The sequence below is a fragment of the Osmia bicornis genome, chromosome 2, assembly GCF_907164935.1.
Source record: "Osmia bicornis bicornis chromosome 2, iOsmBic2.1, whole genome shotgun sequence".
NCBI classification, from domain to species: Eukaryota; Metazoa; Arthropoda; class Insecta; order Hymenoptera; family Megachilidae; genus Osmia; species Osmia bicornis.
The window spans coordinates 8,095,931-8,121,016 of NC_060217.1; the positions used below are offsets into that span (position 1 = coordinate 8,095,931).

Genomic DNA, 25,086 nt, shown 5'->3' on the forward strand with positions numbered 1-25,086 from the left:
TGACTGTTTTGAATAAAGAGAGAGAAATCATTTTTTCAATACTGGTACATCTTTAAGGGTTAATTAATAGTAATTTTAATTTTTGATAAAGTAATAATAAAATTATATTGTAATCTGTATAGAAAATATTTGTTTTTCCAAAATACTAATTAATTTGTAAAACTAAAATTGAATGGGTTTTTTTCTGATTGCAGCTAACAAATGGAAAACTAGTGTCAACTAAAAGGTCTAAATTCGATGCAAATCTCATTGGCAACGATTGGCCTGCCATATTCATTAAATGCATCTGGCACGATGAACAACAGAACCTTCTTCCAGAGCACGGTATCGCATGTTCGAAACCGATACTCTACACGCTTATTATATATTACACATTCTTTCTTTCGTCTTTTGAACCGCGTCTTCTTGCCACCAACGTGATACCAGTCGTTCAAAGTGCATTGTTACGACGCCCTTGGTGTCATTCGCCTATCGCTCGGTGCAATACGCGAATCGCTATGGCACGCAAAGCTGGACGATTGCAGCCAACAGAAATTTATAGCTCGCATCACAATTTATAGCATCTATTCATTCTGTTTCTAGCCGTTGCTTCTCGCTGTTCGGCTGCTTTCAGAGCCGTACGCGTTTTCCATTTCGATGCTGGTGCGTCGATCATCTGGCAAAAAAGCAGCCGATGCAACGAACGCGATGCAATCGATCGACGCCGTCTAACTAGCGATACTATGCGCCTGGTCTATTGCGGGAATAATGAAACCCCCAGCTTTCAAATTGAAATTGATGCTGTTTTTAATTTCTACTTCAAAGGAATAATGATGCAAGAAATAACAAAGATTGGAAACACATCCATAGTTGATTGTATTATATAAAAGCAAATGTATTTTTCTAACGGAAGCGATTCAACGTCCGATCAGTTAATCATTCTAGCACTCAATTTATTTTTGACGCCTTCTATCTACACTTGCAATAATCGTTTTATTTCTGTAACTATCTGTTTCTCGGCTCGCTGGTTAGTAATCCTAGATATATTTAAATATCCATAATGATTCATTAGGAATATTCCTCGATTCATCGTAAATTTTGTTCGAAATAATAATTACAGAAATATAATTTTCTAAAGTGATACATTTAATTCTTAGTGACATATTTCGAGTAATTATCCAGACGAGAGCAGGGGGGCTGTAATTAGTGGGGTGAGTAGGTACGGAACAAGGAAGGCCTGGCCCTCCCAATAATGTGAGCTGAACTTCTCACCATCCTAAAATTGCAGAACTCCAAAATTCCAGATTTTTAGAATTCCATAATTTCTAAATCTCAGAATTAAAAAAAATACCAAAGTTCTAAGATTCTAAAATTCCAGAAGTCAAAAATTTCCGAATTCCAAAATTTTAGAATTTGCACATCCTAGAAAAAATCCTAGTTATACCAATCGCTCAGTGTCAAACCATATTAATATTTGTATTTCTTTTCTTTCAGCAATTATATTATTTTAGACTCTAGACTATGGAGGATATGGAGAACATGAAAGTTATATTAAAACAACCTGTAGAGAAGTTTAACGTGTTGGATTTGAACCGCATATCATGCGCAAACTAGCATTGCATGTCGCACGTTGCACCCTCATTGAATACGTCTAAACTTCCATTTACCAGAAACTAGCGTGGCTTACGTGATACCCTATAAACTAGGGCATTCTAATTAACTTTTTCTTACATTTTTTATGAGATCGTAGTTACTTCTTATTAGAACGTTGCTCTTTTACATTCTGTTATATTTCATAAGAAGAACCTTTGATCGAATCTATTGAGTAAGAGTATCAATAAACATTCTTCCAATGAAAGATTAATTTATTTCTATAAGTAGAACTATCTATATGTTTACGATCTCATTTTCCAATAATAATAATGAGATAAATAAAACTAATTGTTCCAATGAGTTATCACATAGAACAGAAATAATTTTGCATAATTCATAGTTCTCTTTTAAGTCAAACACAAAAATTAGTAATAGATTAGTAATAGATTAGTAATAGAAACTTCTAAAAAAAATCTATAAAAGAATGGCATGATGTTAATTCCAAAATTTCTATAAATTCTATCGTGTTGCATATAAGTCGAGAATGATGTGCATCCAAAGTGCATTATTCAGAAAGTTAACCCCGCGAGGGTAAAAATGAAATTAAAAACTTCCCAGAAAACATTCATCTTTAAAATCGAAAAGACTATAATGTTTCTTTAAAAATATGGCACGATATTACTTCAAAAATTCGTATAAATTATATGCCGCTCCGAACGGTGCATTCGAAGTGCATCGTTCGGAAAGTTCACGCCTACACGAGGGCCATTCCTAAATTCAAGATTAACCGAGGCAGTAGTTTCCACAAACTTCTCGCGATCATTTATATTAACAGCCCCTAATCCGCGACGGGGCAAACATATCGTTCCCGCAAATTGGTTCCCTCCTAAATAAAAAGCAAATTTATGGAAATAGGTACAATGCACCGTGGTGCATAATGCCCGGTCCATGGAATTCCACGCGTTCTTCGCTGCCGGCGCTAATATCAATGACAATGAAAGGGGAAAATATAACGCGTGCTAGTCCTCAGGTAGAGGATTCGAGATACGAATCGAGTCCTCTCGAAGAAAAGGATCGAAAAAAAAGAGATCGAAGGAATTCCGCGTCGGTGCTCGAGAAATCGTGCGGAATGGTCGCCCATAAACGACGCCGTTTATTTTGCCAAAGAACGCCGAAAAATTTTTTAGGCTCGTCCTTTTCTTATTTTCGTATACCGGGTGTTCGATCATCGGAATGAAAACTATAAATTTTAATCTGTTGCACTACCTGTTTTAAGATATCGCCTATTTATTTTAACGAATAAATAATGCTAGACTTAAATGAGATATAAAAATTGCAATAAAAATTTTTTTTATACATACTAAACATCCTTTGCATAAAATAGCAATTACTGGATATTAAATTATCTACCTTTGATAATAATTATCTGCAACGACATTCGTTCTTTGTAAAACAAAACTAGAAACTAATTATAACTTACTCCTCCTTACATTTCCTCTTATACTATTTGTCATATTAAAGGAAGCTATATCACCGTAATTAACCACTTAATTCTAATTGCAAAATGATAAATAAAAAAAAAAAAACAATGTGAGAACGAATAAGGTATTTGTGTAACCGTACTCGGACGCGAAATGGTTTACAAAAGGTGAATGCTCTATCGATCGCTGTGATTGTTATAATGGTTACCAACTATACATGATCGCACACGGAACATTCCCGTAATTATAGAGTATCAAGAACCACCGATTGTTATCTTTAAAATAATAGTTTGTCAAGACGACTAGGTAAACATTTTAAAATTTACATCCTGACGAAAATGCACTGTTAACCCTTTCGCTACGGTTATTTCTGTCAGAAAATGCTTTAGTATTGTGTATATGCATTTTTTATAATTACATTAATCCTTGAACAGCGGAGTTTGGTTCAATCGAGACCTAAACTTAGTTAAAAGAAAGTTAAACCCTGTCATATAATTTAAATAATAATATAAAATGATGTGTATGGTTTAAAGTTAAAAAAGAAGCGGACTTTTTAACGAATTTCCACTTGAGTGTTAATAGCGAATGTATCCATTGAAACGTGACTTTTTTAATCAGAACCGTATTCTCTATTTAATACCAAGTTAGTGTTTATTCTGCTCAGAGACACCCTATAGAAACGCGAAACGGCAAGAATGGATGAATAAACGGCAAGAGAGGAGATTCAGCCTACGTAGCTGATGAAGATTACACGTGTGTTAGAATTCTTTTGGCGGGTACTCACCTTCTCCTCGAGCGCCGGCCCGTTTTCCATCGCGTGCATAATGGCGTCCGAAATGCGGGTGTCCAACTGTCTGACAGCCCTCTCGGCATTCAGGCCCGACTGATCGTTACGACCGTCGACCGCCACAACCAGCCTCTCGACCGTTTCCACGTAGCCGGACCATGCCAGGTCTAGTTCGGATGCTGGTTCTGTCAAGCATCCTCTGCAACAAGATTATTTTCACTTTCGCCTTTGATTCCCTCTGTTACAACCTATCGGGTCATTTCAAAACTCCATTTTGCTGAATCACTTTGTGACTCATTTCAGACGTGTTTAGGCGTGTTTTGACTTGCCTACCGCCCATTTTGTTTTTGCTTTTATGGATTCTTAACCCGATGAAGTTGTGGTAAAATATATGACACTTAATCTACTTGAATTTTTATCAGACAGTAATTTCGAATAGAGACGGGTTACACTATTGTTAACAAATTTTTTGATTATAAAAAATATTGTAAGCAAACTGCGACATATAATTAGGCTCGTGCGTTCTTTTGCAGCGAGATTTTATTCACACAATAAAGGAAACCAAATAATATAATGCAATAATACAAATAGAAAAGTAAACCAAAGAATATTCTGCAAAGTAAACTGTGAAACAAAAACAAATCTAACTTTGATTGATCGGTTCTTCGCCTCTTTTTACACATATACCGTAAGACTGTCCTTTGCTAACTGCCAATTTTCGCGACAGGCATTCGTCACGCTGATTAGATGGGTATTCGGTCGTGGCGCTTACAAAATTGTAAGGGAAAATGTAAAATAATTTCTTAATTATTCAAAATTATTGTTAACGCGTTAACGAGCTGACTGCCAATTAAAAATTAACTTGTATTTTATTTATATTTGTAATTACTGAATAATAACTAAACGGAAAAAAATTAGCAAATGAAAAGCTTGACTTAATGGAACGTGTCTGACTATTCATGACTATTTCTACTGTAGCAGCTAGATTCTAGACGCTAGAAGTACATATCTTGGATTCTTTCAAGAATAACTATTCCATGAATCGATCTAATTTTTTTCTTCATTAAAAAACAGGAACATTATAAATAATTTAAAAAAAAAGTCAAAGTTGAATATAAACGAACAGAGCTGACAAATTAGTGTAACGTACATCGTTATAAAAATGTGAATAAGCACAATATCTTTTTATAGAAATAAAATTACATACATTTAAACCTTGTTCTAAATTTCATTTTTAATTACAGAAATGATATCAAAAGACAGGAAAAATAAAATTTGTACTAATAAATTATGAATTATAATATTATAATCACTACAAATTAGGGAAGAAATTTTTTAAAAATATTCGAAAGGAAATTACAAGAATGTCGTATAGAGAATTTGTGGAATCGGAATGCTGCACACCGAAATCATCCCTAACACGAGGTGGTTACAAAACGCATTTTGGTTCACACCCACGTGCTCTCTCTATATTTAGATTTCAAGTGAGCGATTTCAGTGGTTTCATCGGCCGTGTGCACGTACCGGATAAATTAACCGCAAAAGAATCGCAGTAACCCCTGGAATCCGGAAACCAATCGATCAAACCGCTTGCGGTTATTTGCAATTTGCATCTTATGAATTTAAACATGGATCACAGTGATACAAAATCGTTCTCTATTCTGACTAAACAAATGTAAAAAAATACAAACACTTTATTGTTACCGTTTAAAATAAATTAGGACTGCTATTATCAAGTCAGGTATGAAAGACAATTCTTTTTGTTAGACATCCCTGCAAGACTGATATAAATTACACTTTACAAATGTTTTAAATATTTCAGAAATATGTAAGAACAAATTTATACAAATGAAACAATTGAAAAGCTGAATAATTTTCTTTCAAAAAATTCTGAAAAGTCACCTTTCTCAAGTATTGTCACCCCAGAGAGACCCTTTAAACTAATCATCGTAACGAAACACGACATTATATTTCCACAAAAATAAACCCGAAGAAAGAAAAATAAAAAACAAAAACCTACTGCCAACTGTTCTATTGTTCGAAAGTCTGGCAACACGAGGAGGAAACCCTACGGACCATGGTATCTTGAATTTTTCACACGGCACACGGTCTGAAACGATCCCCAGAGAACCGAGGGACGTCAGAATGACTAATGCGATTGAAAATTAACAAAAGGCCGCGGTGAATAGGTTTGCCCGTAAGGCTATAGTAATTACGAGACTCGGCTACATCGTGCTCACCTCATGACATTAGTGCAGAATCCGCTGCAGGGCCTGACTGAGGGACCGATGCCCTTGCACCTCGGACAATAGGTCATCCTGAGCAACGCACCGTAGCAGGCTTCCTGCTGTGGGCTGGTACCGGAAAACAGCACGCTGTCCGTTCTATCCAGAACCGTTTTGCCAAGAGTCAAGGCTTGCACCAGTACCCTGGTAGCTTCGAGGCTCTTGCTGACCGACTTCGACACCTGTTTAGGTATGTCACCGAACGGTTGTATTTCCTCCATAGTTTCGTACAAGCAGTTCTTAAACTTCTCCGTGAAATCTTGCTCGTACTGACGCGGATTCACGGCATTGTGATACGCGATCGGGAACAACTTGGTGAAGAACTCGATGAAACGTTCCTGAAGCAAATCGCGTGTAAGAGGCTGTTGCAAAGTGTCCGGCGTGTTACTAGGTGACACGTAATCAACCATAGCCTGGTACAGTGCCTTTATCGAAGGTCTGCTCAACACTGCCATTGTACGGTACACTTGATCGAACAGGGTTAAGGTTTTGTTCTCCGACTGCCTCGCGAGCATCGTTACCGTTTCTGAAAAAAATAAAAACACATCGTCGCAATTAATCGTAAGTAATGCGCTGTTACAGCTGGAAGGAAGGTGAAACGTATTGAGATAAATCGATCAATCTAATTAGATTTTTGTAGGGTGGGACAAATACCCTGGAAATATTGAAATTTTCGTATTTTGGAATTCTAGAACTCTGAAATTTTGAAAATCTAGATTTCCAAAACTCCTGAAATTTCGGAGTTCTGGTATTATGGAATTTAGAAATTTTTGAATTCTACAATTCTGAAATTTTACAATCTATAGAGATCCGAATTTTGGAAAGGAACCAGGCCTACCCTGACCCCTCCTTAGTTGCTCCAACGCTTATAAAGTACAACTACGAATTAAGTGAAAGATTAATACCCGTGCTCTGTTTACGTTACCACATTATAACCATAATTTGTAATAGGAGTAAGACCCGTTACAAAGTAAAAAGTAAATGAAGTTTTCACGGGGATATATTCTGTCATTAGCACTGAAATATTATACAAAGTTTGAAAGTCTTTAGCTGGCGTGGCATCGTCGCGTGAAAGAAAATTTCGTAGCTATCGTCGTGGTACATCGATCGTAAAAGTATCGCAATAACAGTAACAAGTTCCTCGAAGTAGCTGGGAATTACAAGGGTGAGAAGATTTTATAGTTAACGCAACAGCGCGTGGATCGTAAAGGCGAGGTAGTAACGCTAACGAGAACATTTACTAAAAGTAACAGAAATTTATTGAGATAGAATATCTTATAGTTAGTGTAATCTAATGCAATGATTCTACAACAATACTGAAAAAATGAACAGTCTTTCATTCTTAATCCTGTGTAAAAGTTCCTCTTATTTCAATTTCATCGTCAATTTCATCGGTCTGGAAATGAAGGAGCAATTTGATAATGGATAGTATTGTTTCAATCATTCGAAAAACTTTTAACTTCATTACTTTGAGTGCTAGTACTTTTCAGAACTACAGTTCTTATTCGATTGCTGGAGGATAAAAGTTGATGATGTGTTAAAGACTTTTGTAAAATATTACAATTTAAGTTTAACAAATAAATTTATTAATAATAAGTAGAGATTTAATCACCCCCAAAATACAGACATGCGCTCCTACCTCGTTAGAAATTATTAGAATAAATAAAGAAACATTTTTCAGCTCGTAAAATATTAGTAGAAATAAATACTAAAGCTACTGTTCTTATTACGTGAAACTATTGAAATTAAGAAAGTTAAGGAATCTCACCCAGATCAAATAAAAATTCTAGTTACATCAATGATAGAAAGTATGATGAATCTCCAAACAACTAACGTTCAACCCTATTAGAAATCGCTAAAATTTCAGTGTAGTAGAACAAAATAAAATGAAATAACAGAAAAATTCTACTGTATTTTCCTATCATAAAATACTACCCAATCTTCGAAACAATTAAACGTTCCAAGAGTACGCGGTGTTTAATGGGTCCATAGGTGGTTGGATCTCTGGGAAACAAATATCAGCCTATTAAGCCAACCGTCGAAGAATAATGGACTTGGTTGGTACAGTGTAAACCAGGTAGGACCATCTCCCAGGCTTGGTATATACGATGACTAAGAACAAATTGCCGGCACATACAAGGGAACCTAGTAACATTCTCTTCGTCTCCTGTTGGCTGGATCGAGTCGCCGTGGCTCGGAATACCGGGCGAAGGAGGAAATCGACGGTAAAAGGAGAATAATAGAACGGGCGTAGGAACGCAAAAGAAGAAATACAAGCGAACGGGGAAAGGACGAGAGGGAAAGCAAAGGAAAGGAACGAAAGGGTAGAGGTTCGAAAGAGGAAAAAAGGATAGGAAGGCAAGGGGGTTAGAAGCATCTCGTCGCGGTGTTTGCCATCTTGGTCCAACTGGACCAGAGGATGGTCCACCCATCGGTGTCTCCCTTCGTCTTTCCTCCTCTTCGCCAAAGGCTTCTTTTACCTACGTATATACGATTTCAACGCCTTCGCCGTCTTGCTCGCTCTATCGAGCTTCTCAAGTCCCAAAGGCACTTGAGGCCATTCCGCGGCACAGAGGAGAGAGCTTCGGCATTCCTTTCGCCAGTCATTTTATTTTAGCGCCACCGTGTGGGAGAGAGTCTTTTCGTCTCTGTTGCTGAACCTTTTGCACCGTAGCCACGGGATCGTGGCTTCCTCGTCCCACAGTCTGCACTTCGGGATCCTGCGTCTACGCCATGCCTCTCCCACCGCCTTCGCGGGGCTCGTTCGTGCGAGGCCGATGGACGACGATGCTGGTGTGCTTGCACGGTATCTGATGCTGGTGGCCACGTCCTGGAGGACGAAGGGGGTGGAAAAGGTACGTGGGAACTGTACCACGCAACCTGGTCGCTGGACCGGCCATCGGAACGAACGAAATTTTAACCGCCTCTACCTTCGACAGCGAAGAAAATTATCTTTCGATTCGAACGTGCTCTGATCGATCGTTAACCCCTCTTAATATGGACCTTCTCAGTGTGCAGCGTGGCAATTTAATTGTAGATAAAGGTGTTCAAAGAGTGAATAACAATTACAGAATATTTGAAAATAATTTTTTCCATAGAAATGGAGGAATAACATGTCCTTCCTTGGAGAATTTTGCATTAAAGAATTGTTAGATTATAAAGAAAAAATAATGTAAATAGTTTTAGAGATATTTCAATTTTTATCCCTTATTTTGATAGATGATTCCTAGTGCCATTTTAATACATTGAATTTCTTTTGTAACATTTAATAAATTTGATGAAATAATACAGGATTATATCAGATTATGTTTCCCTCGAAACCGATTAAGATCTTATAAGTATCTTTTTCTTTTGTTGTCGTCAAAAAAGTTACAATCTTTGCAATGAACCATGTTTCTCTTCCAGTTCTTCGACCATTGCCATCTTTTTTGTGACTGACCAAGATTAGACATATACAGGGTTAATCCATGTCTAGATGTCCTGTTTGTATTTAACCATCTCATGGTTTTTGTCTTTGGGATCGCTAATGCGTGAAAGGTAATTTTAATCCGAGATAATGAACACTCGCAAAGTGCACACAAGGCAGTGTATGCTTTACGGGTATAACAAAGGTGTGAAGGATAGTCAAGCGATTGACACCATTGATAAAACGTACGATCCGGATATAACGAAAGTGAGAAATTTCCAATATTGGGAATTTTAATCCCGAAGATAAAAGAACGTTTAACCAACCGATTGAGGATTATACGAATGAATTGGTCTTTATGTTATATATCCCTCCCATTATCTTGATATTTTAAACAACTGCTATTTTTTCAGAACAATATTTATAATTTTGATAAGTTTGCAAATATAAATTTGACACCATTAGGCTTTCTGAAATGTTACTAATAACATGAAATAAATTATATATTCTTTATAAATAAATTGCTCCTGAAGTACATCCTATTGAAAACTTATGGTTCATTCTAAGAGCCTAATTTTTCAAAGATCGAATTTCACAAAATTAAAAAAAAAAGTATTTTTTATATCTATAAAGTATTCCCTTTTACCACTAACATGCTAAAAGAAAAAGAAAACACGAAATTAAATTGCACGTCCAATAATTGAAGGACCTATAAATTGATTGGACAAAAATTGTGTGAAGCGAGTAAAAGGCAAAAAGGCCATTGTGCACCTTCCAAACTCCATTCAAGTGAAATAGATGAAGATAGAGCAGGTGCAGGATCCAACTGTGCAAGCGTAGACACGACCTTCGGATTCTGTCATCTGTTCACCGTAGCGTTTTTCTTTTTCTTCTTCCAACTAAGGAGCACGAGTGCAATGGGCGAGCTTAATTATGTGCGGATGCGCGAAGTAAAAAAAGAGAGAAAAAAAAAGGACCGCTTTAAGCGTTCACTGAGGAGGTTCTTATCCGTTTCAAGTGGCGCCAAAGAGCGATGAACACGTCCACTTGACGACGAGAGAATATTATCGAAATAATCTGCGGCCTCTTAACACCAGACACGATCATGATCATTATTAGTGTAATTAATTATCCATTATCGCAGCCCGACGAAAATCGAATTTCCGTCGCCATTATGGCTCACACTGTCGCTGCCACCCGATAAGATTAAATTTAATCGCTCGCGAATTATTTAGAGAATTTTCACTCGAAGCATTCTTCGTTATCTCGCAAATTAAATTGAGTAAGAAAAATTTTACTTTTAGATCATTATGAAGATAAATTAGTCGGTTAGTAATCAATAACAAATTGTAATATTAAAATTTGCCAAAATAATTCTTTCGCAATTCAAATAGTGTAATGTAATTTTTCCTATTTTATATTATAAGTGACATCTAGACAAAAACGTTATTAGATAATTATAAATTTTTCAATTGTTTATTTGAAAAATCATTTCAATAAAGGACTCTATTATATTTCAGAATTACTTTCTGAGAAAGCTATATTCAGAAAAGCAACTTTATTTGATATGTCACAGCCATATCCCTTGCCATTTAACCCTTTGACTGCAAATGGCATACATATATACAAAAAGCGTATATGTCTAATAAATTTTTCTCAGACACATTTACGACTTACTAAACCAGCATAGGCAGATTGTTGAAAATGTCACCTGCATACCTGTGACATTTTCTATGCTCACGAAACAAATGGCTATACAGGTACCTGTTAAGACAGTGTTGCAATTATAATGTGTGGGTCGAAAGAAATTTACTGGTGACCATTCGTATAACTATTTTGATAATTATTGGGCGAATGCTGATAAGATTTGGTATTTTCAATGCAAAAAATGGCACACTGAATTTTTCTCTATTTCTTGGAATTCTGGCCTGGTGTGCGTCGCAAAGGGAACCGACCACACGTGACCCATGCTACGATAAATATCTCGACCTCGTGGTGGAAATGCGTTTTCCGCGGCTATCGAAAATAGAACGGACCAGACTGAAACCCAGAGACTAGGTTGCCTCGGCAACGACACGCGCGAACACCACTTTCGTCTCCCTTCCTCCTGTTTCTTCCACGTTTCTTCTCTCATTTTAACGTTCTAGGTCTTCGTCCTTACATCGGAGACCCGCTTTACCCTATCCACCGTGTGAAATTACTATACTCCGCGGTGAATATAGTCAACGCAGGCTATACATCCGAGTGTGTAAAGTCATATGCCACGAAAATCGCGGAGATACCTGATATAACCATGCTTACGTGTATGTTGCGGCTCTTCTACTATTTTCTCCTTTTACCTACGACGTACATTTTCACGGGGAGAATATTTCAAAAATAGAGAATGTTTGATAAAGTGAAAAATTCTTTGCGAGAAAAGAAGTTACCAAGTCTTTGACCATTTTATAATCTGGAACTTGGTTACCGAGATACAATGACCGGTATTAACCCTTTGGTGGTTGGATGTTTTGTGAAATCTTTCATTCTTGCAATTTTTCATTTTTAAAGGAATTATTCGTTTTGTGGAATTTTTTTTTAAATTTTCAATAGATAAATATAATGAGATCGTCACAGATTAACGTGAACCCCCTACGTTTCGTTTGGCAGACTAACTTTATCGGTCGACCAACCCATCCGCTCTTTGGCCATGCAAATCCGAAAATCCAGGGTTAGTATTTTTACTTCCACACTGATTCCTGAACGAATGGCACCGCAAATGCGAACGGAAAAATCTAAGGGGTACATTCGAAACGTGGATTTGCGTTTAACTGCATTATCATACGTTTAAATAAATTCCGACGAACATGTAAAAGACCGCGGATGTAACGTTAAACGACTCAGACACCAGAATAGAATGCTATTCCCTTGAAAATTCGTTTTCCAACTGCTAGAACATTTTCAGCATCTCTTCAAATCCCCTAAAGCTCGAAAGTATTCATTTCCTGTATTTTAATTCCAAATGAAATTAATGTTAATTTCGATTTCATATATTAATATGTGTGAGGTATTTTAGTGAAGTTCTTTCACTTTACATATCCCATATAAAAAATTTTTAATTAATGACTTTCTCAATATCTTTTTTTTAACTATAATTATTATAATCACTTAAGAAATTTTGAATTTCTTGAAATTATTGCATTTCGTTTAAAACTTTTTCCTTTATCTTTCAATACACAATTTTCCATACTTCTTTTTTTAATTCCATCTAATGATTTGCTTCCTAGCGTACTTTCATTTCCAATTATTTTCTAATTTATATCAACAATATCACAGAAGGAAAATTTATAAATCTAACAGTGGTGAGTATAATTCACAAAAATTTTCTTATATTTTGGCATTAACAAAGAATAGTCTTTTTACATTCGTCCCTCTTCCTCATAAAGTATGTACATTTATTTATAGGGGTGTCTTATAATTCTGTCCATCGCTATAAACAGTGACCGGCGGTGTGCGAATGAAGATGTAAGGCCGGGTATAAAATCGAGGGTGCGAATTTCAGCGGGAAATGTGATACAACAAGGTTAGCTTCATCCCGAATCTCCCTTTCGGTTGCTTTCGGTTAGACTCCGGACCGTGTTGGCGGCTATGTGTTTGCGTACGCGGCGAACCCCAAGGGTCTCGATCATGCAAATACGGAAATCCGATACTATTCTTCTTCTTCCTTCGTGCGCGAAATTTCCTATGTGCATCGAACGAAAATTGACGAAAGAGTGAACTCGTTTCGCGAAAGTCTTTCAACGAGAAGTTTTTAGAATCCTTGATGCGGTCAATTCGAATATTCTCACGAAAGGATTTAAGGTGCATCGATCTAGGATTAGGTCTTGGTGTTCTATTACGGAATTAAATTTAGCAATAACATTATCAAAATTTTGACCAGGGTGGTAAATAACTCTAACTCCAACTCTCATCAGAGATGTGAAATAAATGCAACAAAGTCGTATAACGATTTCACGAGACGATTATAATTCCGTAGGTCTGGTAGGAAGGAGCGTGAATCGGGTTAAGAAACGGTACGCGATACGGCGAAACGGCAATAAAGATAGAAAAAAGGTAACGCCTTGCATTGTGAGAACGAAGAAATAAGAGAAAGATGGCCCCGTAAGCTACCGACGACACGGGTCATCTTTCTTATCTCGAGCTTAACCAGCCGTTTAGTGCCGTTCCACACGTACGTTACACAGATAATACCTCCGAGCTCACACCAACGTATCAGCATCCTTGTACGTGTTACCTGATCACCAGGTCGCCCTACCACCCACGCGAACTGCTTAGGGCCTTATAGAATTGCACCGGTATCGAGGATTATCCTTGGCAGACGGGCAATTGAAAAGGAGCCATGCTTCTCTAGAAACGTATTAAACCTTATGAAACGTAATTGCCTACTCTGAATTTTCCATTCAACTTCTTATGCATCCCACGTATTACTATTTCCATAAACAGTATCGACTATTTTTTCCTTTTGTCTTTGTTCTTCGTTCTTTTCTTTAATCCTGAGGATACGAATGTTTAATCCTCTTTCGTCTTCTCTGGGGATGAGATATAGGTTTGATGGTAAATATACAGGGACGAACAAAAGAAAAGTTCTAATCCTAAATCTTTCTGTACAAACTTTGCCAATATGATCTGTGGTAAAAGTAAAACTAAAAAGTTATAATAAAGAGAAAAAAAGGAAAAAGAAAATTGACATGATTTGTAAACACTGTATGTCTACATTTTGAAATATCATCCACCTTTATCAATTGAAGTTTTATTGCAACTTTGTTAACTTTTAGATAATTTAGATAATTTTTAAACTAGACAAAGAGAAAAAATATTACAGTACTATTTATAGACTTCTTATAATTTACGACATTTTAATCTCACTTTTATCTATAAAACACTGTGAAGAAGTTTGCAGAAGAAATTTAGGATACCCTTTAAGAACATTTAATATTTGCTAATATAATCCTTCTATTGTAAAAGATACTTCTAGAATTCTTAGAAAGATTAATCCGAGAAAGACCATATCTCTTACAGAAATATATATATTTAACAAGATAATTACGTATCTCCCCAGTGAACGTTGGTAACAACGAAGTTCTTATAAATTAGTTTGCCTTTGAAATTCTGGAATTTTAGAATGACGTGGGAGATCTAATTTCCCTAATGATTCATTGTGATTTACAAATTCTTGCGAAATTCCTGCTTGATCATTCATTTTTGCAAACATAGAATTATAGAACAATGGAGACATTTCATAAATGAATCTAAAACTTTACTGATCATTTCAATTTACGCGATTATAATTTTGAATCCACTTAAAGTCCGTCTATGTTTTATTCAAAGTATCGTTAAAACGGCTCTTAAGTTCATTTACTTCCATCAACGATAGGTTCATTTCCCAGGAACCGATAAGTTTAAACGAAAGCCGGAAACTCGTACATTTTCTATGCTTTTAATAGCTCGTTGCTTTCAATCCGTCTGCATTAATGGAACGGCGTTCATCTGCCAGATAAAACATAATCATTGTTTCCTCGACAGCAACTCGGTTTCTCTGCTCGTTACATTAATTACGCAAATGTCTTGATTAGCGTATGGTCAATAACGTCAATATTGGTTCAACCAGACGCGTGCACAAACGTACGCGCATTAATGTCTGCTTTTAGAGAGGCATTCCGAGACGAAAACTCATTGGTCCGTCAGTTATCAATTATCTGGATTTATCGTTTTTCAGTGAGATCAATCAACACGTTGATTACCAAGCGAAATTAATAAACGATTTTTTTTTAATCAGTGAAAATTACTATATTGTCCTATAAAGGAGATTTTCCCTGGTTCAGGATCTTCGTCCTAAGCTTCCCCTTTTCTTGATTCCCTTCAACGGCCCCGAGAAGGGTGACGAAGCTGGGGAGAAGGCCCCATTATATAGACCTGTAGCAGACCACCCCTTGCGTATAAACGTTTTCGCGAGAAAATTTGAATTAGGTAGAATTTATTTTGTTATCCATACTTTCCAGTCATGTACTAAATTTTATAATATTTAATAATTAAAAATTATATTATTTAGTTTCTAAATCACTTTTAATAATAACGAAATTACAAAATTGAAATTTTAGAGCTTCGAATTGGAATTCAAACTTCCTTTTCTGTAACGTAGCAAGGAATCTTCGTTTCCTGAAAATGTGTCATCGAGCTGAATATTTGCAATCAAGCTTATGCCGTCCGATGTTCTTTTCAGAGGCGTTGAAAATTACGAATCCTCTTTGGAAACGGGATTCATCGAAGAGGCGCGCGAAGCTCAGAGCTATCCGGAGATACTTATCCGTGCCTTTCTCGCGCCGCGGATCGTTTCAATACCCCTTTTTTTTTTCTCTCTCTCTTTCGCGCGGAGGAACACAGATCCGCGGGGATCATTAGAGATAAGAGCGGACCATTGTCCGCTTACGAACGTGACTCGCGCGAGATAGCAGAATAGGCAGAAGCCCGGACAAAAGCTGAGAAAGAGGGTAGGCAGCCGGAAAAGAAGGCAGGAGGCTCGATTCTTTCTTCCATCCCCTTCCGTCGCGGCAATTAATGGCCAGCCAACGTTAATTGTCACCTGCGGTTTAAAGCCATGAGTTACGAACACGGTATTTTGCACGTTTTCTACGGCCATCTTTCCATTTTTTTTTTCTCTCAGAGATAATTCCCCATGGCTAACAGGTTCAATACTTTTAGCCAATGTAATGATTCTTACTAAAAATATGTTCGAAGAAACTCCAATTATTAATATAAAATCATATGTTTGTAAATAAGAAAATAAATGTATCAGTAATATTCAAAGAAATATTACTATGTTAAATTCCGGCAACAAGAAGAGTTACGCCACTCGTATTTAACAAGTACTGAAACAAGTTCAGCCAGATATTAGTACTTCAAGCATGAATATTGCGGAAAGTTTTATAAATGATATAATCAAAGGAACTGCTACTGGGGCAACTTATTTGGGACATTACAATAAACGAACTACTGTCACTTCAGAATGGGTGCAAACAGCCATGAAAGTTTAATTACTTAGAGAACTTGCTAAGTGTACAATCGGCGAAGATAAATAAAAGAGGGTTAAAAATATTTCAAGCATAAAATATACTGAAAACATCGTCTACATTTAATCTTGTATGAAAAGTATTCTGTTGATGAATTAACTCTTCGAAGCTTGAAATCTTGGGGTAAAAAATGTAAGAGGGATAAAATGTAGATTCTGTGCTTCAAGTAATTTTAAATTTTTGAAATGATATGAAAAATATCCTGTTAAAAAAAATGGGACACTTGTAAATTTATTATCATGCAAAGGATTAATAATCAAATTAGCAATTATTACATTAATTTTAGTTTTGAAAAATGACTCTATTCCCCTGTAACATTGATTTATGCAAGTTCTATTGTAGATCGAAAAAAGAATTTTTCAGGTGATTGGCAAACAAGGATATCACGAATTAATTGTGCGCAATAATCAACAGATGACCCACAACGTTTAAAAGTCACACCACGATTTCTTACAAATGCAACGAGCGTTTGTCATGTTCGTCCAATTGCGATAAAGGTGTCGCAAGATTCCACGTGCTTTGAAAAATTCTAAAGACATACCGTTTTTCACAAGTTTGCTATGCAAAAATCATCCTAACTCAAACACCTACACAATAGAATTACACTGGTAAAAAGATAAAAATGATGTAACAATTATTACAAATGTTATAATACGAAGAATCAGTTTAATAATCCTTGAACAGCGGAGCCTGTTACTGAATACGAAATTAGATTAAAATTATGGCTCTCTCCATGGTCCGCCGTGCGAGGGTGAACCAATCATTTCCATAGCAATCAACATGGAAATGGTGATAGTAATATGAACCAAAATATTGTATTATATTTTGACTGCAATTATAATTACGAAAAAATTACAGAAATCCAATTGAAATGAAAATACATAAAGAATAATTAGATAGTAATGCTTCATATATCGCAGTTACTAAATTGTTAAAAATGATAGAAATTCTTAAAAATTATTTTCTTCGTAAATTATACATCATCGATCGAATTTTTCATAATTCAATTTTGAAACTCATGAGACATTAAATAAAGAAGAAATACCAGTGATAATTTTATTCAGAACTGAAATAAGAATGAAACAACACGAAATCGTATTATCAGTGCGATCATCAATTACGAATTCGACTAGCGACTGGATTAAATCGTTATGCGGAGCATGCATTCCTATCGGCGTGATACGCATCAAATTATTCCGTTGCAGTGATGTGCATTGAATCTCTGCATACTTGATACATGATCGATACTTTAATCTTTACCGAGCATATAACAAGCGACAATTAGTCTCGCTTATCCCTTTGAATATCGATACCTAGAAAGTAGAATGGGGGATACATACGAATAATACGTTAATCATGATAAGTAAATAATTTTAATAACCAGCCAATTTATATTAAAATTAATAATACGCAAGTTTCAATTAGTAAGTTTCTTCACTTCTATCTAAAAGGAAACGATAAGCGAAACTCTACGTAACAACACATTTTCACTTGCGAATAGTTTAACCAGTTTCAAAGCGGAAAAATAGTTTTACAACTTGCTGCTCCATGTTTTCTTTCCGACTTGTCCCCGATGCTGACACTTTTTCCCTGCTGTAAAATGTATTCTGTCGCGTGCGTATAGAATTCATAGAAAGTTCCGAGGGTCGACAGTATTATATGAGAAAGTAACTTTCTGATAGTAAATTTTCTATCGGACGCGAAGGACATTTATGTTTGGTCGATAGAGCACCCCAACGAAAAATATGATACAGTTGCTCTACAAATATCTACAGGTGAGCTTCTTAAGATATTTCATCTAAATTCACCCGAAAAATTTCCCGGAGAAAATTTAACATAAATTTAACATTTTTATACCATAATAAAAATAATCAGATTTCTCTTCCTCAAAATGGTCGGAAACTACAGATTGTGCCTTTTCATCGATCTGAATCTCTTTCTTCATAAATCCAGTTTTAATTTTGAAGACACAAATAATAGTTATTTGAGGGCAGGTCAAGGCTGTCGGATGATTGATTCAATTCCTTGAAGTCATATTCCTTAATAGCAACCTTCGTAATAACTGATGTGTGAACAAGCACGTTATGTGGCAATATCACACCTCGAGACAGCTTGTCTCGTCCCTTTTCTTCAATGATATATCTCGATTTATGCATTATTATTAGATAATATTCTCCAGTAACAATAGAATTATATGTCCTTTGACCTATTAAGATCCAAGTAGTAAAGTAATATATGTAATTTTTATAAAGCCTTCATAAGATTCTTTATATTTTACAAAGTTATGTAAAAAATAACAATGCTCAGTATAATATTTTATTAAAATATCGTTATTTGTCCGTTATATATTTCCTATATTTCTTTTGGAGTGACTCAAATTATATTCTTCTATAATTTTTTAATTTCTTAAGAAAATTAAGATTATGCTTATTAAAATTTCACCGGTGTTTAAATACAATTATGATTTTTATCAAACAGTTTCCTAATAAAGTGCATGTGTGATAGAAGAACGTTAATTATGCATTATCAAGGCTGCTTTTCATACCAGAAAAATGTCGACAAACGCGTAGAAAGGTGCATGATATCCAGATAAGAGGTTCAAGATTCCTTGCACAAGATCCTCCCTCGTGTAGGCGGTTCGTTCCGGATTCCTTGTCCACCTCCTCTTCAACGGAGCGTTGTTTCAGTCGGTCTTTTTTGTCCTCCGCCTCCGCCGTCCTCTTTCTCGTTCGCAACGTAGTAGGTGCGTGCCTTTGTGAAATCTTCACTGCACCGACCCTGAGACGTCGTCCAGGGTGGACGATTACATCGACTTCTCGGCTTTTCAGACTATAGGCATCGCCATTACGCATTACGACCGCTAATGTGCCATGTTCTTTTGTGTCCTCTAGATTGCTCCGCTGAAATATACGGCGCGAAACAATGCCTCAACCTGTATAGACTTCTCTTGCTCCAGGCATTTTATTTTCGTACCTCTGATATCGATTGTATTGTAAAATATATAGCTATTCATTGCAATGGGGTATCAAATAATGTTATAAAACATAAAATTAATTTGAACGCGTGTATTAAGCTGTCGCATAATTTGTAAAAATGAATAATGCCTGATTTCAAGATATCTAAATTCTGGTAAAATTTGAATAAAAGTATCATAAAATACCACTATCATAATGTGAATTTGAAACTTAAAATTTCATTAAAATTATCATGAAAACTGTTCTTTAATTTTCTTAACATAAAATTGTTAATTGTTGGTGAAATCATTGAATTATTTCCTTGCTAACATGAACTGTAACATCGTCCCGTTAGAAAGGAAATTTCAATGGAAATGGATAAAATCAGATTTGAAACCTCTTTCAAGAACTTCAACGTAATTAGTACTTTTCATTTTAGATGATAGAAATTCAAGTTCCAACTTTTCAATCCCATTGAACGCTCCCCAAACCATCACAAAAGAAGAGAAAACTTCATTTTACGTTTGAGCAATTCTATAGCACAGTTGAATTCTTTTAAATTCTTTCACTTCCATCTAGAAAAGAAATTTTATTCTGAAATTATTTGCAAAAGCGACGATGTTTGTCAGGAATTTAATTAAGAACCTTCGCTTCGAAGAGAAAATTTTTAATTCTAAAATAATATTTTAGTAAAAAGTATTTTTGAATTTAAAAAATAATAAAAGTTTAATACGATTTGCTACGTTCAGGCAACATAATTCTTAAAATTAAACTCTGTGTAATTAGTGTCTGTAAGATTTGACTAGGTAGAATTTATTTAATTATTCAGCTTCTACGGTTAATGTAAAATTTTGCTTTGTATGCGGCTCATTTAATTTTCTAGCCACTAATGTAGGTGCATTAAGATCAGATTACAGGCAATTTAAATTGTAAGCCACGCCTTTGTTCAATTTGTCTTTCTTCTACTCCATTTGTGAGGATTGCACTTCCCGTCGCTATTGCATTGTTAGATTAACCATCCTGTACTTTGCAGTTACAAAACCCTTGCTCAACAGATAATTGAGACACTCAGATGAGCTGAGATTAAATGATATAGAAACGTTACATGAATGTTTCATAAAATGAATCTTACATGAAATATGAAACATACAAATGAAGGAAAAATGTTACTGTTGAAATAATTAAAAATTAGAATTATTAAAACTGTTCGCCATTTATTCTGTAGTTTATATTCTAAAAAGCGACAGGTTTCCGTATTTAATTTTTAATAATTGCATTACTAACTAGTTAATTATCCCATTATATCAGATATTTATTTCAATCGTCAAAATAATTAACAATATAATCATAAAACTAAAGTAAATTTAAATTTTTCAAATTAATATTATCTTAATTCTTGATATACTTTCATGTATTCCAACAGTTTCAGAACACTTTGTAGATAAGAAAATTCCTGGTTTTCGGTATAATTTTAATCTTGTTCAATTAAATCGTACGACCTGCTTCCTACAGGGTGACTTTACACAGTAAACTTAGATAGAAATCTCGTCCTCTTTAAAATGTGTATCTATACTCCTCCCAGTTTCGCTAATGTAAATTTATCTATAAATACTTGATAAGCTCGATCCTAAGGTAAAGAATATTTCTCCAACATTTGTTTACAGTCTCAGAAAATTTTTTTATGTCCTGTTTCTTCATCGTTTTATTGTTTCTCTTATACACACCAGATAATATCTTACCCATTTCTTAGTTTCTAGTGTGACTTGGGTTGTTTAATTTAAATCTTTCAAATTTTTGTCGCGTTTACATTATTTTTCTACCCTCTGGGTATTATTACCCTGAGATAACAGACCACGGAGAGAGCCCTAATTTTAATTTAATATTATTTTCATCCTCAAAATTTTACACCGTTCCTTTATTAATTATATTTCCAATACACGAAACCATTTCGTTTGAAAATTATACAAGGGTTAAATTCGCCTTGGTACCTTGACCTCTAAGATATTCAACGCGTCAATGAGCTTCATTCATACTTTTGCACACTTCATTGCCTATGTACGTCTTCCATGACGAAAGGGTTAAAACTACATTCAAATTGTCGAGGGGAGAAAATGGAAAGACGTCTTTCCTACAGTGGTAATAAATTGGTAACAACGCATGCTTACTATCTTGGCAACTCTCAAGTCGTAACCTTAAAACGTCTTCTCCAGTTTGAAGCACCGCCCCTGTCCGACATCAAGGATCTCAGAAGATGGACAAAGTGGCTATTTCGTCACGGCACACGAGATGCTTCCACGAACGTCACAGAAATAGTCGTAATAAAGTGGTACACGTAAGTACAAACTTTTATTAAAATGTCTCATTAAAAAATGGAAACGCATTATCACAACTACCGTGTTACTACTATTGTATTATGCAGTTAATTATAAAAATATTGGACCATTTTAGATATTTAACGAATTTAATAGATAATTATATCTATTTGTAATAAACATTTGTTAGATTATTTTAAATACTGAAATTCCAAAATTTTTTAATTTTAATATTTTAATATTCTAATATTTTGTCCTAATTACGTCAATATGAATATTCCTTAAATTCTATTATAAAGGGATTACATTTTGAAAAATTAAACTGATGGGCTTTGAAAAGTGATACATCAATTGAAGACCTTTTTTTACTCCTCAAAGCAATACCGAATGTCTTCATCCATTATTACATTCATTTGATCTGTTTGACTTTCTAAATGTTAATAAAAAGAAGTCAGAGAGAGTGCGATCCATAGAATAAAGGGGCTGGTTCAGTGCTATAATGTTCTTTGCAGTTATAAATTCATTGTGAGATATGTAGGTACATACTGCAGTGTGAACGGATGCGTTCCATATCTGTGACTCACTCATCCAAGATAATGTTTTTATCTGATAATTACTCTATATCAATTAAGCTGATTAAGATGCATACAGGGTGTTCTAGTAATTATGATAGAAAGAAAAAATAGATTGAAAAAATTTCATATAAAATAGAAATTCAAAATTTAATTAAAATCAAAGCAAGGAGAAACACAAACATTTTGCAAAAATAATCAAATAAATAATTTGTTTAACGAAGGTTAATAATAATTCCATAATTTTTAGTTGCAATGAAAGGATTCGATTAAATTTCACTGAATTAACAATTTATAAAAAAGACACGTATCAAATTTATCATCCTCAATAAGCCATGAATTTCTTTTCATCAATCCGTTTCATTTTAATCCGTTCGTTAAAATTTTCCGCTTACTTTTATCATTATTATTCGTCAATTTATCAACCATTTAAATAGCAATTTTCTTATCAATACTCTGTGCCGATTTGGATACGTATAATTCACGTATCTGCAAAAAATTATTCGGTGACTAATTTTAATTTGAAACGAGTCGCAATTTACTGAGCGTCATGATAAATTATGAAAGGATCCGTATTTTATTCGGAATATGATTTACGCTTGTAACTGTACGTTTATCGTTCTGGAAACACGTAGCTTCTGTCAATTTACTGGGGAGTGATTTATTATCGGCTCAGATGTTAACATTTCGCTTCTTTGACATACCAGGATGCAACTTTGAAGTATTTCAACATAAATCGTATATTTAGCAATCTTATAAGGCAAGAAATGTGGAGTTTCGAGATGGAAAATGATTAATTGATTTCTTCGTTTTTTCTGTCTGTTTTCTTTTTAGAATTGTTAAGATTAGGATTAATGTAATTGATAATTAATTACTACCATTAATTACCATAACGCTGCATATAATGTACAATATGAATTTAATTTTTATTTATTTAATATTCAACGTGGCTTTCGAAATGTCAAATGGCTACTCACAAGAATTAATTAATTTATTCATTTCTTTCTCTCTGTTTCCTTTGAAGAATTATTACTGCGGTTATGCTAAAAATGACTGATAATTAATTAACACAAAATTGGAATAAAAACATATCATGATCACACTATGTTTTTTTATTTTTTTTTATTTTTAAAAATTTATTATATAAGTGATTTTACCAGTAATATTTTTTGTAATTTATTTAAAAATTCAAAATCTCATTGTAAACCACCCTCCCATGTACCTTTCAAAAATACAATAACAAATCTTTAATGTTATACTTTTTATTATACAAAATAAAGTAGAGAAATAAATTGAGGTCAGTAGAATAGCATCTGATGAAGTCAGCAACAGCACATTTTCTACGTGTCCCGAGTTTCTTTCGTCAGGAACATTAAAGGGGACAGCTGGAAACGCGCGTAATGTGGGAAAATCAAGGGACGAACGGATGCAAAGCGCAAACCTTAACGTTCTTCGTCCATTATTCAATCTACTTTCGGATATTCAGAAAATATGATTTACGTCGACAGCCTCAGGAATCCACGTCGTTGAGAAAGCGCGCACGGTTTCCGTGTTATAGGTGGCACGATTTATCGTTCTCCTAGCAAAGACGTATTTTCATGTCCTTTCTTTCGCGCGAAATGTGCTTCGAAAGTAGAACGCGACCGTGTGCAACCTATGTATGTACATCATGATACGTACCTTCTGTTCTGTTTATTCAATTTATGACTGAAAATGTCGCGCTCAATTCGCTACATTTTCCTCGACACTCGTGTTGACGTTTCTCTATCCCAAGAATTTCTTGCTTTGTTTGATTAATACGAGCAGTTAAAGAGGCTGTTCTAAAATTTCTTAGACAAGGTAGACAAATTTATAATGGTGTATTTATTAAAATTTTTTATGATTCACACCTCAAAGAAATACCTTAAATGTCAGGAGTTTCATGATTATAAGGACCCTTGTATAAGAATAATATTTGTGTTTATCAAGGCTTATATTATGTTACACTCTTTAAAATTTTGTATTAATTATTTATATTTGTGTTAATTTATTAATCATTTACATTTTTATTTTCAAGGATAGGCAGGGCCCAATGTATTCTTTTGCCAAGGGCCTACAGTGCTGTTAAGACAACATTTTGTATATGTATACACGATTAGGTTAGGTTAGTTTATTAGACACCATTTTGATATTCGTCTATGGGGACCAATCAGATTATAGATAAAAGTCAATATGGCGTCAAACTAACCTCAAAAGTATTTACACTACAAACCTTCAGTTTTACATATGCATAACTTTTCAACAGATGGATTCCTAAAGTTAAAACTGATATTTTTCAGCCTTTTTGACAAATATTTTTAAAATATTAAAAAAAAAAATGAATAATTTTGTGTGCCCCAAAGTAAAGTTGAACCAATAAAATATTTTATTATACTGTCTGCAGTCTATTAATTGCACTAATTCTAATCTAAATTTTTATTTCTACTTTGCATACTCTATTATCACATTTTTCCTAACTTCACTATCCTAACCACCTGTCTAATCGTTTACACGGGTGTAATAAACAAGATTCTTTTCTACTGTCCTTATTTAACCCACCAATGTAAACGGTGCTTTAAAGATCGTTGACTAAACC

General features: G+C 34.8%; 1 protein-coding gene across 1 annotated transcript in view; it reads right to left on the reverse strand.

Annotated features, from left to right (window-relative positions):
- Positions 1 to 25,086, reverse strand: part of LOC114875648 (division abnormally delayed protein) — a 107,671-nt gene that overhangs the window by 68,346 nt on the left and 14,239 nt on the right. The window contains exons 3-4 of the mRNA XM_029186176.2: positions 6,081 to 6,651; positions 3,838 to 4,039 (exon numbers count right to left, since the gene is read on the reverse strand). Of these exons, the coding sequence (XP_029042009.1) occupies positions 3,838 to 4,039; positions 6,081 to 6,651 (773 nt within the window). The remainder of the gene's footprint in view (positions 1 to 3,837; positions 4,040 to 6,080; positions 6,652 to 25,086) is intronic.